Genomic DNA, 20,495 nt, shown 5'->3' on the forward strand with positions numbered 1-20,495 from the left:
GGACAAACAAAGAACCGCAGTGTGAGGATGTGAAAATGGTCTGAAAGCAGTTTATTCTCATTGCAGCCAAGTCTACTCAGACATGTATACATACTGTACATTCAAGCATGTTATGTACAGTGTGTATTTTTGAAGTGGGGGGATGGGGGGGGGGCAGTACTCAGGCTCACACCCCTCCTGTGTTTTCTCCACAGGCAGCCTCCCTGCCCATGTCTGTCATCATAGTAGGAGTGGGCCCTGCTGAGTTTGATGGTAAGTGTGTGCGTGTGTGTGTGTGTGTGTGTGTGTATTGGTCAGTACAGAGCTTTCATCATATTAGGCAGAACAACTGGGAAGCCATTTCTTTCTTTCGTTAAAATAATTCAAATACACATGAACATTCTACATACATTTCAGCTTATTTAATGCCCCTCAAAGCTTCCACAGTGTAGATATGTAAATCTTCTATTTATCCCCCGGACCCACCCCCCCCTCCCCCCACTTACATGCCTGTAATATCAGTCAGTCATCCACACTGTTTAATAATTTACCAGGGGACTGCAGTAAGCCATGGACAGAAAATGTCAGCTACAATACTGCAAAACAGAAAAAAATATCTCACTCAAAACCCTACCTGTTACTGCCTCTACTGTTTCTACTGCTCAGTAGAAAGTGGGCACATGTGTAAGGAGTCCAGGTGTGATTTAGAATGACCCCCCAGGGCATCACAATGAACTCCAGAGACATTTGATAATTTGGTGCTCCTGAAGAAATGACTGACATGGTGCTTCCAGGCAGGATCAAATAGACTAAGTCCTAAACAGAAGACCTCTCCTCATTCTGATTCTGATTCTGATTAAAGGATACTGCACTGTTGTTTGTATCATGGCAACAATCTCCAACCAGAGAAGTATGTCTCAAAGAAAATGGACATGATTGGCACGTTCCCCGGTGCTGAATGACATGGTTTTTGGATGACTTAATGATCATATGAACACTAATTGACCTTATTATGAATGAGTTTTAAATAAAATGGGATTGAATGGGGACTTCTATTATATTATTGTATGAAAGCTGTGGACTGCACATGGTGAGAACAATGGTGAATGGAGTTTATACTGCATGCAGGTACTGAGTTATGAATACAATGGAACTGAATGAGTATCCATAGTGCTGAATGCAGTGAGGGATTATTACCAACATTTCAGGTTTTTATTATAATAAACTGGATAAACGGTTGCCTGGTTTGTTCCCAGATCTCAGCAATTTCATTGGTGACTGCAATGTTGTCATAACCAAACAGAATGAGAGCCATTGTGTTATCATTTGATTTTACCTTTAAATTAGCACTGATGGACAACATCAGCTTTAGTGATCCTGTACAAGCAAATATGAGAGCAAATGGTTTAACATGTCCTCTTTCACACTATTCAGAAGTACTGAAAGTGTAAGAACACCTACTGGACAAAACTCCACTGCCCAAATAGAGATGTTCCCTCTCAGGGTACCTCAGCAGAACATTTCTACGAGAGAAAAGAAACTTAAATTAATCCCATGACATTTCAACTTGCAATGAAACAGATTAATATCACACATGAGGTTTGCAGTGTCATGATGGGCTGTTACAGGCGAAGCTAAGTGGTGTGTTATACATATATAACATTCCACAGTCTGTTATTTCTGTATAGCAGACTGTTGCTATGGAAACCACTCTGATAGCAGAAGCCATATAATCATTTTTTAATTCAATAAAATCCTTTTTAAGTCATTAGTTTGTCTTAAACTGTTGATTTCTTGGGCACAAAGCCGTGTTATAAGCCGAATAATGTACATCAAGCTGGTCATTATTGCAAAAGATGCAGGACCCCGACACAAAGCAGAGGGGTCTTTAATCATCCTGAATTATCCCTATCACTTCTACTGCTCAGCTTTAAGTTGTGCTGACACACAGAGTGCTGTAGTTTTTAGTCCTCACTGTCTATCCAAACTTGCCAAAATGTGTTTATTTTCCTGGCAGTTCTGGCAGGTACACACTGTGACTTTATAAAAATGTTTTGTGTTTCTCCAAAGCCAGAGTTAGTATCCCTTCATCTGGCTACCGAACATGTAGAGACATTCCTCTTTTCAAACAGAGAACATTTCCTCAAGCTATGTGTAGCTATATAGGCTACAAGCTATATGTAATGAATGTCTCTAATTCAATTTTTTCTTCACAGTTCATGGAAAACTGCAATTTGTTCAAACTTTCACAGCTCTGATTGTTAGTCCTGTAAGTTATGAGAGTAGATAACCTGTAACTAAGATCTCAGCATCATGTAAATGTAAATAACCAATAGAATTAATGGCCGAGCTACAAAAACTAATCCTGCAGTTCCTCTCAGCTTTGTGTTGAGCCCTTTTCCAGCAGCAGCACGCTGTTGTTTTCTGAGAAGAAGCCCCAAAAACCCCACCGTACACCACCTATCTCAGCCACAAAGAGCAGACAGACACAGTTAGAGACTAACCGGTGGACAGAGCCAGATATGTCATTTTTATAATGTAAATAATAGACCTATGCAGAGATCAGACTCTGCACGGCACCTCTAATCCTCACTGAAGACTATCTGGATTTAATTTACCTTTTTGTTGCTGCAAAAATCTCATTTCCACAAAAAGACCATTAATGTCCAGTCACATCTTAGAAAACTACTTTAACATGCGTGTCACAATACATTGCACCTTTTCTAACATGGTATTGAATTGTAGGGTTTGAAGGCGGGACCATTGTTATTTTTTCCAGTCCATCTCCGGATCCTCAAGTTTGATTTGTGCATGCTGGGACATGCTTCTCAATGTACTGTGAGGTTCAGTCTGCTGTACAGAACAGCTAAATGAAAAATAGAATCCTCATCATGTGCTCACCATCTGAGCACTATTGAAAAGCAAAGGTGTCTTTCTAGAAGTTAATTGGCAAAAGGATTTGAGTTAAATCACCAGATGAAGAAAAGGTGAAGCACGAAATTATTCTAGCTGAACGAAAAGAGTCCTCGTTGGGGCTATTATTCAGTGCACAGGGCTAAGGGTCAAGGGTGAAAGCAGAGATGATGGAACTGAAAGAGCATGACAGGAGGAGAAGCACAGAATGAGTTAGAGAACAAGATGGTAAATCTGTGGTGAACTTATTTATAGATTCATCTACCTCATTCGCCAATCTAATCACGGAGTTCCGTGCACGCAGGGGATCACTTCACTTTAATCAGGCAGGAGCAAAGTATGGGAGACTTAGGAAAAATTATAGTGGCGAGAGGAGAACTCCACCGCAGTGTTTGGTGAATCATCTTTGATGCTCCTTCTTTCTCCTCTTCTATACGTGCCAGTCAGGCCCCTGCAAAACATTTTGCAGAGTCTGCCACTCAACATGCAGAACTTCCTCATGTGTGCCCGATTTACCGTCTGTGATGCTTCAGAAGCTTCAAAAGCAGACACGCAAAAGAGGACAAATCAAGAGCTCGAAATGTATTCAGCTGCTGTTTCGCCCAGGTCTGCTCCCTGGTTGAGTAGACCTCCACACATCACTCATCCCCAGTCAGAGCCAAGCCTCTCATGGAGCGCCCTGTGGGGATCAGCCTTTTGAAACCAAAATTTATTATAACTCATTCTGTTCATGCTTGTTTCATCTCCCTTGCATCTTTTTATTCTCAGCGTTCCCTCATCTGTTTGTCTTCCCACGCTGCTAAAAATACATTTCACATATATTTTTGGGACGCTTGAAAGATGTGTTGCGAAATGAACAAAACTGGGCCACAAATGTGTTTGTGAATGTGTAGCCTTCATTCAAAAAATGTCTGAAGATGAAGGTAAGATTAACTTTTGTTGATCCCCACGGGGAGACGAAATAGTTCAATTGAGGAATATTAAACATCAGGAAACATCAAATTACCGCACAAGAACAGTAAGACACTGTGCTACTTTGAACTATAAAAATGAAGGGTGAAATATGTGAATAACATCAAGACGCTCATCTTTTGACAGCACATATCTGCTGACAGATGTATTTTGAATGAATATCACTTGTGAATTCATTTTGATGTACTTTGTGCTTATTTCGAAAGGCAGCACTAAACATTCAGACACAGAATATGATGGGATGGGATGTAGCATTTACATTTACTTCTAAATATTTTTTTTTTCTCCATCCAGTCATATGCAGTTAAAACAGTAAGGAAAAAAAGCACGTTGAAATCCCATCATTTAAATGCATCACATCAAAATTAAGGCAGATGAAACTGTATAATTTTATAATGAATAGACTCTTCAAACAAGTATTGTGGGCACATCAAAGCCTGATTTCTGTCCTCACTGCCATAGACGTCCACTGTTGTCCACAAACTTTTTTATCAGCGTGCCATAATGTTGCACTGGATCACATGTTCCTTCATTTCCATGAACTCACTACTTCACCGTGTTTGAGTGATGCTTGGTAAAAAGTGCAGTGAGCAATTTGGAAATTAGCGAAACCCAACCCTCTCGGATGAGTGGCTGAACATCTGGCACGTCCTAAACTTTGTTCTGCTGTCTTGCAGTTTGAGCATCAAACACGATCTGTTATCGACTGTAGCGAGCATGCTTTAATATTATTGGAGCGCACGTTGTTGCTAAAACTGTGGTCTCGAGACTGCTGTGATGTGTAAAACTGGACTTCACTGGAGAAAGCAAATATTAGCATGCTAACAGGCTAAACTATGATGATGAACACGGTAAACACAATATCTGCTTGTTTTAAGGGAAATGAATGTCATGATCTCTATCCTGACTTTATACAATTCTGAGAGTAGTGACTGAATTTTAATGAGCCTGAGATAAAAAAATAGTAGTCGGCAAAACAATCTCCTAAATGCATACTGAGGTGTGGTGGTCACCAACTCTCTTGAACAATTTAAATGAACGATTGTTAAGTGTCTTCTATACCAACCTCCAACATGTGCACCTACTTGAGGGGTGAGAGGAACTACAACAGGGTATATGTGAAACATGGTTTAATACAAAGAGACACTTAGCTAATGGGTGCTGATTCTGATGACACCAAACTGTCATTAGAAATCTCACAAATTTCAGGCTGATGTTTAAACATGATCATGTAACAGTCAGTTCATCTTTCATCTTTTCTCCACTCTCTTAATCATTAAGAGCCTCCATGCCACTCCAGATCCTCTATGACTCATGTACTGAACACATGTCCCTATTAGTGTGATTGTGTGTGTGTGGACATGTGTATCAGAGCTTTGAGTGTGATTCCCATACATCCACAATCCCCTGAGAGTGCAGTCTATGCACAGACACACACTTGCCATATGATATTGAGGGCAGCAGGAGGTTTTCTGTCAGGCTCAGCGTCTCTGTGGACCTCCCCCCACATGCCGAGGTTTACCCAACACACCTGAACCTTCCCTCGCTACCACTTTTTTAGCCTGAATTTATTTCTATTCCATCTCTGCCATCCGCTCAAGTCTCTGTCCATCTCGCTCTGGTCTCTCGCTGTCCGCTGTTTCACCATTTCCTCTCTTACACAGTCATGTCAAATTATTCCTTCCCCCTTTTTCTCCTCCTTTCTTCTGCTGCTCTCAACCACCATCTGCCATCTCTGTGTGCCATGTGGAGCCTCACCAGTCTCCCATCAGCATCCCTCCCTCAGCATCCTTTCCTTTCCTTTTCCCTTTAAATTCGAATATGAAAAGGGTCTCTCTTGGGAATGCCACAGACTGTCACTCGCTCATCTGATTTGCTTTGTTGATAAGAAACTATAAAAAGATGCAGAACTCATACTCTTTCCCAGGCAGGAACTTTACCTTGCCTTCCTTCCTGTGGCCTACATAAGCACTAATGAGGCTGAGTTACAGTATAAGAATAGAGAAGAGCATGGAGGTGATGTGGTACAGACGGACTTTGGTCTGAACTCTTCCCTGTGGACTGTGGCATGGCCCGTCAGCACCTGGATCTATTGTTACCCCTGGTCACAGTTTGGGCAGCATGCTGAGACTTCATTTTGAAGAAGAATGTTCACGCAGACCACCATTTCAGTCCTGTAGCCTTTATTAAAAGGCTGCATTGCTTTTTAACACTTCTGCTACTTTGGCCATCTCGCCCAAGATAAGACAAAAAGATTGGGGAGATATCCGTCCTATGCATGCTAACATGCTTAGGACGGCTGTGGCTCAGAGGGAGAGTGGGTGGTTCGATCCCCGGCTCCTATGAGTCAGCCTCGAAGGACGCTGAACCCCAACTTTCTCCTGAAGCAGTTTCAGTGTGTGAATGTGTGTGAAAGAATTGTCTCCTCCAACTTAAGATTCCTCCCGAATGAATGGTATGTGAATGAGGATGTAATGTAAAAGCTCTTTCAGTGGTCTAAATGACTAGAGAGGTGCTCTACAAATACAGATCATTTAATGTGTGTTATCAGTGTTAATCATAAAAATAGACAAACTTGTATTGTCTACAAGTGTGGAATATTATTTCAGTTATTGTTCAGAGGATTGGTTAAAGAAATACATGAATATAAGAAAAAAGAATGTGCTTTTAGTGGCTTTAGTGGTTTCCCTGTTTTTCCTGTGAGACATAATTAACTTTGTTTACAACTGGAAGTGAAAGTCAAGTTAGCCAGACAGCTAAAGTCGTCGTGCTGTTAATTTATAATGAATTCCACTAATGACTGAGGAAAAACTGAGATTTTGTTCGCAACAGTTGGCAAAAAAAAGACAGAATAGACTAATGAACCACAGTAACTGTGGACTGAGAGAGGAGCTTCATACTCTGGCTGGCAGATGACAGTTTGCTAAAAAATGTATGCCCTCAACGGTGCGTCTCTCTTGGGCTGGGACTGATATTTCAACTTGTTAAAAGTGTTGGATAAATTAACCCTGTATTTGTATTTTTATTATTTGTTTTGTGTCACTTTTATAGGTAAAGACTCTCCTCCACTAACTGCTCTGTAAATAGCAGTGGGTCTAGATTGTTCAGCAAGGTACACATAGAATGTACAATATAGTATGCCTCTACCTCTAACAGTTAAATGTTGTGTTTGTTGACTGCAGCTATGGAGGAGCTGGATGGGGATGAGGTCAGAGTGTCCTCCAGGGGACGCTTCGCCGAGAGAGACATTGTCCAGGTGAAGTACATGCTGTCCTTCAATGTGATGTTCTATCAGTGTGACCAGCAAAGATCAGCATGCCGTTGATTTTGTTGAATTTCTACTAGTAGACATGTTGGACATCAGTAGTTTGGCTCTACTAGTCTCGATGATGCTTCACCATTCAACTCCAAACAAAGGTCCACATCAGAGTTTTAACTAGAAAACAAGATTGCATAGGAAGCTGGAGAAGCTTTGATGAATTATGCTCAGATCCCTTTCTTGGCATTTTATTTGATTAAGACAATTTTTTTTGTTTAAAGCAAACTAATTTATTTTCAGCAGATAAGGGCTGCCATTAACAGTATTTGGTCATAAACAATGGAGTATTTCTGTTTTTCTGACTACAGTAAGCCGATATGCTCTATTCTTATCTTATACCATTCTTATAACATTCAACTGCAATCCTGAACACATTTTCAATAGCCAACAAACAATATGTAAAAAGAAATTTAGAAATACCAAATTTAGGCAAATTTCCCTGCTGTCATCATCATCATCATCATCATCATCATCATCATCATCCATGTTCTCCTGCTCTCGTCCAGTTCGTTCCTTTTCGGGACTACATCGACCGATCAGGGAACCAGGTCCTGAGCATGGCCAGACTGGCCAAGGACGTCCTGGCGGAGATCCCAGACCAGCTGCTGTCCTTCATGAAGAGCCGGGGGATCGAGCCACGGCCCCCCCTGCCTGCCACCTCCGACTCCCCCTCAATGTCCAGCACCACCACAACCACCACTGCTACCCCCAAGGAACGCAACATGCACGCCTGAAATGAGGGCAGTGAGAGGAGCAGTACGGTAGTTGGAGATCTGAGCAAAGGGAGATGTGTGTTTGTGTCTCTGTGTGTATGTTGTATGGTTTCAGGGTTTGTTGACAGGAACAGAGTGAGGAAGACCGTTTCCAAAGTAAATGGAAAGGGACACCTAATACAAAATAATACAGTCCTTTAAAGGTGTTGGTTGGGAAGATTCCCCTTACAGGATTTGGACTAAAGGTGTAGAAAATCCACTTTTGATCCTGTTAACATTTCTGGCCCTTTTGTCAGCACCCATCATGATCTGCCCATTGCGGGTGCAACACAATTCTGCAACGACCCACAGACTGCATTTAAATTAAAGCTTCCAAATGTAGTTAGCACTTTTTCCTCAGTCATCAATTCTAACATTTCAATCGAGCAACAAAAGCCACTAAAGACTGGTTGCCAACACAACTTCTCCTGCAGAAGTGGAATCCACAGCTCCGTCCAACCCACTTGTTCTGCTCACAGTGATAAGAGTGTCAGCTGTAATAGAGGAATAAATCCTGAAGTAGCCGGGCAATTGATTTTGATCAGTTGTAATTGAAGCTGGTGTCCTTTTCTTGTTTGTTTATTCTCAGGGCATTTTTAAGGCTTGACAGCAACACAGGGGATCTGAAAATAAAGAAGCAGAAATTAAATTCTGCCCTGGCTGTGGCATCTGAGAGCCAGTGGAAGCAGGTTCTATTTATTGCTTCGTGAAAATGTATGCTGTATATTACTGTATGCTGATCATGAAATTCAAATATCCTTTTATGTAAAGGGGTGGAGAATGCTCCACATTTCAAGGTCAACATTCACAGATGGAGCATCGGCAAGCAAACTAATCCCACTTGGACGCAAAGGAAGGCGCTTGCAAGCACCTCCTGCAAGCAGGAAATACATATAAGGCCGTGAAATTAGCTCAGGATGGAGAACAGACTGGAATATCCTCCACTCCAGCTCTACCACTTCCTCCAGCCACTGTACAATTTAACAATATCAGGAGGTACAGATTATTTCAGCCCCGGCTGCAAAGCTGAACATAACCACGTCTGTGTGCTCTGCTGTCCTCCCTCTTCTTCTAAATTGTAACTCTCTCAGCTGGGGCTGTCATTTGGGATGAATCATTTATAAGGTGGGTGCCTCTAGTTCCCAACCTGTCTGGGGCATGTACCTGTTTAAAATGAATAGAGCTGGTCAGTGTGCATTTCACAGGCCAGAATACTTCATATGTAGCAGAGAATGTGTGAAAGTGTCAGGGTCACCTTTACTTTTCCTTATTTTTGCCTGAAAAGAAGACACCAAGAAAAACAGTGAAAAAGAGAGTAACGTTTGGTATGTACTGCTGTGTCAAAGTCACTCAGACTGTTTTCAGGGAGCTGCGATGTGCTGACTACTTTTGGAAATGTATGCACAGTTTTCCCTCTTCAGTTTTGTGGTTTGATATGTGGCTGCATATTCCCTGTGATTGTCAGTCAGGGCTCATCAGCTACTGTGTAAACAGGCTGATTTGCAAAGAATGTTGACTTTTTTTCAGACTTTCCCATTTTTTTGTGGTTTCATCTATCACGCCTTTGCCGTATGCATGAAGGGTTTCAAGCAAGAGTGAGCTAGTGCTTGTGTAGAAATTCCAGACTTGTTATACTGTAACAGGTTGTGCTGTCTTTTCCTCACGTACACTCCTAAAAACAGATACTGTGCAGTTTGGTCAAAACTTTTCTTTTTGTCTCTGACACTTGTTGTAGGCTTAGGAATGGTTCTGTGAAGCTAATAATAACAATAATGAATGGATTCATTAGGACTTGCCTGGATTATTAAGCATGTCATATTTGTATCAGAAAGGAAATGGATATGTGGCCTTATTTCTGTCATAATCCTACAAGTATGTGCGAGGGAGGACTCTATTTTTATATTTATATGTTATTTTGCATGCTTATTTGGCTGATATGCTGCCAATGATTGTATGATCTGTATCTTTATTCATATGTGAAAATGACTTCAAACAACATTCCTACATGTGTTGACTTGTGTACTGTGCAGGAGCATTCTTTCTATTTCTACTGTTATCGTGTACAGTATACTTGAAGGAACTGCCAATGTAATAATCCAAAACATGTAAGAGATACATGAATAGTAGGATAGATTTGTATCACGCAGTGTTAAAAACATGCATGCATGTGTGTGTTATGATCGACATGTACACCAACCCAAAGTCACATAACCTGTTGGATATTTTTGTATGAAGCATGTTGAACTTTCTATACAGTGTGTACAGTATTAGTTAATTACACTGACAAACAATATACTGCCAACTGCTTCTCCCCAGTCTAGTGTGTTTGGTACAGCCTATGTAGGTCCAATGTAAATACATCTAAAGTGATGTACAGTGAACAGTCTTCCTTCCTTTCATTTGTTCCTCTCTTATACTCTAAATGTCTCTGCTATTTTTGTCTCCATTTGTGTTGGTCGGAATTTAGTCACAGGTTTGTCAATGTTTTCTAGCTTTTGCTTAGAAACAAAATAAAGATGTTGTTCCAGGCTCATCTCTAGTCTGTGCCCTGCAGGGTAGTCTGTTACTATTTTTACAGTAATTAATGAGTTACGTTAGGGACTGTAGAAAAATTGTATGTAGTAAAATGTACATGGGAAATGGGAAAAAACCTTGTCATTGTTTCAGGGTTTTCTTTTGCCTTATTTTTTCTTGCATTGTAATAGGATGTAAAAAAAAAAAGTGTCATATTAAGTTGGCCAGTATAATTAATGTTTACAGGTATTGCATTTAATATCTCTTTATGGAAAAGTCAAGAGCTGGCCGGAATATATCAATTTATAGTGTTTGGCATAAAACTGAAAACTGTAAATTCTTCTTCTAATATACGCACTTGTAGCTATTGTAAAAAAAAAAAAAAAAAACTATTCCTTTACATATTATATTGATTGTGCCATCTTTAATTAATGCTTTGCCCCCTTTAGTTATTACAAAAGAAAAAAGCTTTTAGAATTAGAAAGTTGTCAGAGTTAGTAATGTTTATATCTGAGTGTGGTGAGGTGATATATCAGTTTCTATTGTCTTTTACACACTTCTGCTATTAAAACAATTAGAAGTTGGACAGTAGTAGCAAAGAGTGAGTCTTAATTAGTCTAACCCCTGAGGGTGTCATGCATTTTAAATGTCGGTTTCATCATGGAGGAGATGATCTGTTTCTTACAGTCTAAGAGGAGGATTTTTTTTTTTTACGATTCATTATACTACACTGCCACTCAGTGGAAATGCAATGAAAAAACACTGACTGGGATTGGAAATCATACTACTTTAATCATAACGAGTTTGGCTTCACATTTCAATTAACAGTTAGAGCATTATTGGCAGAGTGGGTCATACAAATGTATTGATAAATCCTACTCATAGTAACAAATCCTCCTCGTAGCCATAAAATCCACTCCACAGCTTCACTGGCCGACAGGAGGCTGCTGCTGCCTTCAGGCCCCTTCGTAGCTGTTCGTAGATCTAAAGTTTTGACAGGCGCCTTATGTAGCCTTGGTAGAGAGTGACTGTCTAACCTTCTTGCTGTAGTTGCTGTTATGACACACTGTTACTCTATACGGAAATGGTCAACTGAAAAAGAGACGTGTGTTTCATGTTGGTGTGTATGAACATGTAGCCATCGGCCGTACACGCCTTTGCTCTTCGTTCAAACTTCGGTGGTTAAAACAAACCTACCCTGAAAAGTTGCACCACCGAACTAAATATGAAAAATCGCAATCTCCTATGGATTTGATAGATGGGTTAATAAAAGGGTAAACGTTTTATCGATCGCCCAGGTTGGTTTTTCCATCCGTGAGTGAGATTTCCGTGGTGTCCCTGAAGGGCGCACCGGGCCTGCTGGAAACTACGTGCTGGCCCGCTGGACGGCCTCCGTCTACCAGGGCGGGCCTTTCCTGTGCCGCTGCTACAGGGATACCAAGATGGAAATCCAGGGGCTTTCTGGTGCCCAAAACATTCAGTCTCAACATGGCGCCCTACACCGAACCACTTCGTCTCCACCTCGCACAGCAACAGGGTCGATATCTCGCTCTATTTCCGCCGACAACGAAGCGGTCGGACAACTGGAGTCGTCTGAGCCACAAAGTGACAACAACAACAACACCAGGCCGAGGACATCACCATTTCGCCTACTGGCGGAAAATGGCAGCGGGGCGGTTTGTGCGCCTGCTAGCAAACCACAGCCAACAGATAAAAACAGTTTGCCGGGCAACAGACCAAGTGTCGGGCTTCATAACGTAAACACGGAGACGGAAAATGAGCTCAACGCAGTGCTTGGTTCGCAGGACTTTGTCAGGACTGTCTGGAAATACGGGGTGGAAAGCGGGGACACTGTAATGCAAATGGCGCTGCCTCTGTTTGAAGGGGAAGAGGAACCGATGCCGCAGCGGCAGTTAACGTTACCATTTCCAGTTTTACGGCAGCAGCGTGAGGACGGCGCCTTCAAGCAGCCCTCAGTGGCCAGCCACAGCGCTACTGCGCCGGGGAGCTTCAACACGGCGGACAGCGCAGACAAAAACGCCCAGGAACTGTATGTTGTTTTTAATGTCGTTCAAGAGGATGGCAACGGCGAGACGAGCAAAAGCAAACCGGATGTGTTGTCTGAAGATGGCGATAAAATGAAAGGTAAAAAGCCTGAGTGTTGTAAAGCAAGTCCCGGCGGCTCCATGGAGGTTGGAAACAGCAGTGACGTTATTCTCTGCGAATCTAATGACAACTTGAACTGTCTTGATACACAAGTGTTGAAAAAGACTGAGCATGTTTTTAATTTACTGAACGACAATTCTGCCGTGGCTAATGCTAAACAGACGGACTATCGCCACACTGTCGAAGACGTTGTTTTGACAAACAAATATGGCGATAAGATTTGTGGCCAGATTTGCACCGAAAACAATGAAAGTAAACTGGTTAGGGAGCTTTCGTCGCACTCCCGTAATGGCGAGAGCAATGCCTTGATTTCAGGGGACTCGGGTATGGTGGAAGCCATGGACACCTCGGACTTCATTTCAGATTCAACGGGGCTTCAAAACAGTGCGAACCCGGTCACGGCCTCCACAAGTCCGCCTGCTAGCGAAACCTTTTCCGGAACTATCACGATAAACAACCAAAGCATCATAGTGACCATAGAAAACGGGATACTGACTCTGGCTGCCCCACCGGAGGGATATGTACACAAGGAGGATGACATGGTCAGCCTGAAGGAGCATCTAGGCATGAAGGATCACGAGGATATTGTTCTGCTCAACTATGACAGTGGCACTAAGTCCATCGGGAAGATCAGCACGTTGGCAGTGTCCAGCTCCAACCAGCAAGAAGAGCCCAGGCCTGGTTTGTCTGTGAGTGACTCTGAGCTGGCTCTGGTGGATGACTGCTCATTATCAGAGCTTGGCACCTCTCTGGACTCCTGTCCTATCATCAAGCAGGAGACAGGGGCACTTTGTGCTGTAACAGAGGCTGATCTGGTCACCCCGCACCCTAAAGCCACTGTGGCCGACATTGACCATGGGGATTTACAGTCTGCACCGCTAATCAGGTCCAAGAAAGAGACTGTGGCCTCTTTTAGCTGCCCAGAACCGGGCTGCTCTTGTATATTTGATACACGCCAGAAACTCAAGGTTCACCTTCTGAACCATGCTGAGGACCCACGCCCGTACCAGTGCACCGTGGAGGGCTGCGGCTGGGCTTTTGCCACCTCTTACAAGCTAAAGCGGCATCTTCAGTCTCACGACAAGCAACGCCCACATACCTGTCAGTTTGAGGGCTGTGGGCGCCGTTTCACCACAGTCTACAACCTAAAGGCTCATGTCAAAGTCCATGAGCAGGATAATGCCTTCATTTGCGAGATCTGCAGCGAGAGGTTTCGCAGTGCCACACGACTCACCAATCACCAGAGGGTACACTTCGAGCCACAGAGGCCTCACAAGTGTGAATTCCCAGGTAACACAAGCTGAATGTTGGATTTTATTTATCATTTTACAATTCCCCTGTTTCCTTATATACTTACTCCACCTGCTGATGGTCTGGTATTGTACAAGCACACACTGGTCATTTTGGATATGATGCTTGAAAGAATAGCCTGTTTAATGCTGCACAAAGAGTTTTGAGCCGGTAATGTCTACGTTGATGGTTGTAAACTGCACACATCACAGCAATACTCACATTCTCTATAAATCTGATGCCTTTTTTGAAAGACATAAGAGATTATATGTTAAGGAGAGGGATTTCTGTTGAAAACACTCAGTTGGAGCGGTCCATTTGATTCCATCTGAAAACTATGTCTGAACTTTAATTTAGGAGCGGGAATCTTTAAAATCCCATTCTTGCAGCAAGATAAATATAAAAATCTAATTGTACATGTGTAAAACACGTTTCAGTCTACCATCACTGTATTCCTTTCATGTTCCCCTGTGTCTTGTGCAGGCTGTGAGAAAACCTTCATCACCTTCAGTGCCCTGTTCTCCCACAATCGCACTCACTTCAGAGAAACGGGCCACTTTACCTGCACCTACCCAGGCTGTGACAAGACGTATGACAAGGCCTGTCGCCTCAAAATCCATATGAGAAGTCACACTGGTAAGCTGATACTGATGTCAATAGTATTACTAGAACTTTCCACTGGTTCAGGAGGCAGCTCGAATGCTCTTTAACTGGACTTTAAGGCACAGTTAGTGAACAGTGGCTCCGATTAAACCTGGTTTTTAAATTCTACAACAGAGTATTCAGGCCATAGAGACGTTTGAGGCTGTTTTCTTAAAGAATAAGTCATTGCTCAATCACATGATGCTGTGAATGTGTTGCTCTCTGTTCACTCATTTCAGATGAGAGCAGCTGTTAATGCTGTATATTTCTAAAACACAATTACAAAACTAGTCACTGGAAACTAAGAAGAGGTCTGGACTGAATCTTCTAAACTCAACTCACTCTGCAGCAGGTTAACCGTGCAGCATAGGTTGCGCTGGATAAATGTGGCTCAGCTATCAGAAAGCCTATCTTGAGCCCAAATTCACTGGTTACGAACTAATTAGTCTTGGTGTGATACAGGCTGTAGATCCTGTGCACTGAAAAATAAGTTTCTAATTACCTGTTTCCAGGTGAAAGGCCGTTTGTGTGTGACTCAGAGGGCTGTGGCTGGTCCTTTACCAGCATGTCTAAGTTGCTCCGACATAAACGGTAAGTGCTTAATAACAAAGGCTTCCCCTCCGACATAACCAGGGTTAATGGCAACTGTTACTGCCGGTTTATGTCAACTAAATAACAAAATCCTGGCTATAGACATGACATTATAGACTTTTGACGTTACTCGGCCTCAGGTTTTGTACTCCATACACCAGATTTTGGATTAAGTAATTTTGTAAAACAGAATTTGGCATATACCAGCCTTGCTGCTGCAGTTCTGCTTTATTGGTGAACTGTATGTGCTGCTGAAAACCACTAGCATGTCATGATTTTGTGGGTTTGGGTTCCTGTTGCATTTCAAGCTTCCGTATAGTTGCATCAGCATTGAAGGCATTTCTTTCTCTTCTACCCATAATGTTGTGCGAGTTTGTGATAGCAGAGTGTCCCACTGACCACAGTCTCCTTCTGGGATTATCAGGAAACACGATGATGACCGCCGCTTTGTCTGCACTGAGGAGGGTTGTGGGAAATCCTTCACCAGGGCAGAGCACCTTAAAGGTCACAGTATTACCCATCTGGGCACCAAGCCTTTCCAGTGCCATGCCGAAGGTACGTACGCATACCAGAAACAAAGGGTTCGAAGAAAATCAGTAGTTATACATGTTTTTTTGTTTTTGTTTTCTTTTTTTCCACTCAAATAAATCAATCATCAAATAAATGATGGTTGATTTATTGTGTCTTTTCTGGTGATCATTCATGATGTTGTCTTTTTTTATGTTCTTCAGGCTGTAATGCCAAATTCTCAGCACGCAGCAGCCTGTACATCCACTCCAAGAAGCATAAGCAAGACGCCAGCACCCTGAGGACTCGCTGTCCTGTGGCCAACTGTTCCAAGCACTTCTCATCCCGCAGTAGCCTTAAGAGCCACATGCTCAAACACCACCACCTCAGTCCTGGTTAGTAACCATCACTAATGCAGTGACTCATGACCTAAAAAGTAATGCATTTAGTGGAACTGTTTGACTGTGGGGGGTTTGATAACCACATAACCTTCCTCCTGAACAAGAGCTCATAGGTGGCCCACTTATGTCTCTGCAGTTTATATATGCTGAATTGAAGCTTATCTAAGCAGGCAAAAACAAAGTGCCAAAAGAAAATTCAGGAAATACACCATCACCAATGAGACAGCACCATCATGGTAACATGCTGTCACAGCCACAATACACAGCCATGACAGAGAGGCAAAGATACACATGTCTGTTCCTGACAAAGGATTTCCCACAGTAATGTGCACGTTTAGATTTTTGTATGTAGTAATAAGTCAGAAAAATTGTCCAAAGTATTTTGTTTTTGTTGGTATAAAACAGTCTGACTATGAAAATGGGGGAAAACTTTGCTAATTTTGCTAATTTTTTTCCACCCCAGATGTTCTCAGCCAGATGGAGACCACACCCACCCTGACCCCCAGCAGCGAGCTAATCAGCTCCACCCCAACAACAGTTGCAGGGCCTTGTATTGCCGGGGGTGACCAGCTGACCAACTTGGACCTTAGCTCTCTTTTCTCTACTGTGCCTGGAGGCACTGTGCCTACCGCTGGCATTGGAGTGGGAATCCCCGTCAGTGGGAGCAGCTCTAATGGCACTTTCACCATGGACCTCTCCCTGGTCAGCTCAGGCATTCTCACCATTGACCCCTCCTCAGTCGGCACTACACTCTGTACCAGCACTAGCACCGCGCTGGCCAAAGCTGTGGACCCTCTTATCCTGGCAGCCAGTGCTGATATGGGCCCCCACCATGGTCTGGAAGGAACGGTGGGTGATGTCCTGCCTCCACAGGGTACTCTCAATCTGGATGATGTGCAAACAGTTACCCCAGAAGCCCTGGGAACCCTCACAGCTCTGACCATGCAGGGTGCTGGTGCCTCTGTGGACCCTACTCTGCAGCATCCGCTCAGTTCCTCCAGTGCCCTGAACGTGGAGCCCACAGCCTCCCTGGCAGTGGCCCCTGTTGCTGAGCTCCTGGCTTCACCCTCAAAGGTGGTGGAGGTGGGTGGCCAGGGGGGAGCAGGGCCTCTCCTGGGATGTGTGGAGGTGCTGGGACCTCAGGAGGGAGGAAAAGTTCTTACCCAGTTTGTTTTTCCTGGTCACAGCAACAGCTTCAGCCCACAGAAAGACCAGGAACTCAACGCTGTGTCTCCAGGCAGCTTCCTGGTGAGTGGTCCTGCTGTCATGAAGCACAATTTAAAGGGGAGCTCCACCAATTTAACACCTCCGAATATGTTTCCTGGTGTTGGGGAGTACTATGGCGTATATGGAATAAGAGTTGGAAAGGAGTAACCTCTGCAGCCTGCTCCTCATCTCACACTTTTTCACACTTCTCTTCTTTTTAAAGAAATGGGCTCTTGCTGTTTGTATTTGTTGGTATGAAAGGGTCGAATTGCTTGGAAAAGTCACAAATCTCTGCTATTAACAACTTGAATGTAGCTGGTATTTGCCCTCAAAAGCCTACATGTTGTTGGAGGTTTTCTGTACTAACTTTGTACCCATTTTCCATCTCAGGAGAGTGGAGGCTCAGCCAGGACTGACTACAGAGCCATCCAGCTGGCCAAGAAGAAGAAGCAAAGAGGTCCCTCAACCTCCTCTGGTTAGACACACATTGGCCCATTGCAGGCTTTTATTTGATACCTGCCATTCAGACACTGTACAATAGCGACTGATGACTGCCTTCTCTTTACTCAATTCAGGGAGTTCAGGATTGAGTCAGAGAAAAACTAAAGGAGGGAAGGCTGCGATGGCTCCATCGCCAATGGCTTCCTCTAGTGTGCGTTATGGTGAAGGAGCTGCAGTGGCCAATGGGGGCCTGACTCTGCGTGACCCTGTCACAGGGGCCCAGTATGTCCAGATTCAGCTGCTGCAGGTGAGATACCCAGATATCTGATTACAATTTCCCAAACACACCCTGTGTAGATCTGATGTCGCTCGATTACATTCCCACCTGACATTGGAATAGCTTCTGGGGTGGTACTGCCTGTTTGAGTCGCCACATAAAGCATAGCCTTTATCTGATCAAATTGTGTGTACGTGCAGGATGACCCAGCCACTGATGGTGACTTGGCCTTCCAGCTGAGCTCTCAGCCCTCCAGCTCCCACTCTCAGCTCACTGCTGACCTGCCCGTCAACATTTTACAAGTGAGAAAAGTTTTCATCTACAATGTCTGATGCCTTTTTTCACAGAACCTAGTGATACAGGGAGGTTGTACTTCACAGCAAATCAAACATTAAAAATGAAAACGGTAGTACAGTAAGACTTTGACTTCTTTTTATGTTAGTACATTCACAAATAGAAATTAGCACAGTGAAACTCACCTAAAGTTTTTGTTAGACTTTAATAGTCGTAACTCACAGACAACAATCCACAGATGTGTGCCGTGATCCACAAATATCTCACTATCCACAAATGATTTTTTTTTTGCATTGTTTAAAGTCACATCCATTGTGTGCAACGTGACATTTGTGACTTCCCTCCTATTTACTCCCGGCTTAAGAATAAATCAGCTGTGTGAAAATACTTTGGACTGTTATGGGATGCTCACACCTACTTTTCTTACTGACGGCGTTGACAGTTTTTTCATCAAATAACTTTTTCAAATCATAATTTTCCTTCATTCTTTTTTTTATATCTTATCGTGATCATGGACTTTTTATGGTGGTGATAATATACCATGAGTCTTTGGTATCGTTGCATCCCGAGTTGATATAAATGTAAGCTATTGTGATATTATAGGCATATAGCATTGTTCACAGACCCCTGAATTTAATCCAACCGAAATTTTATTGTATTATTGTCTAAAGAAAGATAAGAGTGTTACATTGTGATGAAACATTTGAATTACATCCCTAGAGCATTTTTAAATTTGTAAAACCTTTGTCAATTTTATGTGAAATTAAAATATACGTTTTTTACGTGTTTTCAAAACGTATTTATTGGCGTGTGTGTTTTGGCAGGTATGACTTTAAACATCACAAATAAATGGATACAAGTTTGTGGATAGAGAGAAATTTGTGGATGATGGTACATGTTTTGTGGATGTCTCCTGTGGGTCAGAGCCACTGAAGTCCAATAAGAACACAGAACACAGTGACAAAGTGATAAATCTAGATACAAGTGAACAAAATGACTTGAAATATTTTTTGAGTCCTGTCTTTTTAAACACTGAACTTGCCAACATGAACCTTGTTGGTGACATTTGTGACTGCTGATCTATTTGACCAGTATACATACAGTAACCACCAGGTGGGAGCACAGGTGGACCTTTCCACGCGGTGGGGTGTGATGTTCGTTTCGTTATAAGAGAACTGAGCTGTGTGACTGTTTCCTCACAGGAGCCTTCGGTGATGACAGAGGACGACAACGGCTCAGACAACTCCCAGTTCACAGGAAGCACAATCAACCTTCAGGACTTGGAGTGATGACCACAGAGCTGCGGGTCAGAGGTCGGCTGCGACGACCGACCTCACAGGCGCCTCGTCACTGTCCACAGTTTACAAAACAAACGTACCCGGAGACGGTTGCCTCGTCTTTTCCCAGGACAATGAAAGCCTTTTCGGACATGTGGTTAATATGGTGTTTGGGGGAGGGGTGGGGGTGGGCAAGAGTCCACAGATAATGCACCTTGAGAAGAGGAGATGAGGAGTCTTTGTTCAGAAGAATATTATGTCTTTCTATAGTCCATTTTGTACCAAAATCAAACCTGAGAGCATTCACCTGTCACAGAGATGTGAGCGGCTCCTTGTTCCTCTGTGTCCTGTGGGTTTTGACAGTAACGGTGTCTATTCCATGGTGCCACATTGCCACTCATGCACACACAGTGCGCTGTCTACGCTCCAGTTGCCTTACAGACACCTCACGCTGTGCATTCCTCCACTGGCGGGTTATCTGCGTCATTTGTTGCTACTTTGATTTCTTATGTTTTGTTAGATTTATTTTTCTATGGCAGCAGTAAGTCCATGTTGAAAACATGCCTATTCATGTGTTTATATACATTCTAATGAGTTACTACCTTGTAATAATTTTATCTGTTTATTTATTATTTAGCTGTGGGTTTACAGAATGGCAGAGCCAAACACAGAGATGGATTAAAGAATCAAAGCACAATCAGAACAGTTTGTGGAGAATCCTTCATTTCACTGTCTTTAATCGAGTAAGAACTGCAGTGTTTAACACAAAACATGCACACGATTCATGAAGGAAACCAAGTGTTTAGCCTGTACAATACACTCAGCAGCCTCTTTATTTGGTAGCAAGGTGACCTTATGGAGTGAATCATTAAACACCAGGGAGGAGCAAAGAGCTGCAGGACTGGAATTGAACAGCCTCCTTATGACCGTATCTACGTACCTAAATGCAATAAG

At 42.9% G+C, this 20,495-nt stretch overlaps 2 protein-coding genes across 2 annotated transcripts in view; both read left to right on the forward strand.

Moving 5' to 3' along the window:
• Nucleotides 1-7,917, forward strand: part of LOC139209562 (copine-9-like) — a 127,014-nt gene extending 119,097 nt beyond the window's left edge. Inside the window, exons 19-21 of the mRNA XM_070839325.1 lie at nt 195-252; nt 7,047-7,120; nt 7,690-7,917. Coding sequence (XP_070695426.1) covers nt 195-252; nt 7,047-7,120; nt 7,690-7,917 — 360 coding nt within the window. The remainder of the gene's footprint in view (nt 1-194; nt 253-7,046; nt 7,121-7,689) is intronic.
• A 3,963-nt stretch (nt 7,918-11,880) lies between these two features.
• LOC139216579 (zinc finger protein ZXDC) lies at nt 11,881-20,231 on the forward strand. The gene is made up of 10 exons (XM_070847742.1): nt 11,881-13,905; nt 14,389-14,541; nt 15,060-15,138; nt 15,563-15,693; nt 15,870-16,040; nt 16,510-17,294; nt 17,643-17,727; nt 17,828-18,000; nt 18,171-18,272; nt 19,467-20,231. Exons 1-10 carry the CDS (start codon nt 11,892-11,894, stop codon nt 19,551-19,553), a joined length of 3,780 nt encoding a protein of 1,259 aa, XP_070703843.1. The 5' UTR covers nt 11,881-11,891; the 3' UTR covers nt 19,554-20,231.
• Nucleotides 20,232-20,495: the final 264 nt, after the last annotated feature.

Source organism: Pempheris klunzingeri, chromosome 2 (assembly GCF_042242105.1).
Source record: "Pempheris klunzingeri isolate RE-2024b chromosome 2, fPemKlu1.hap1, whole genome shotgun sequence".
NCBI lineage: Eukaryota > Metazoa > Chordata > Actinopteri > Acropomatiformes > Pempheridae > Pempheris > Pempheris klunzingeri.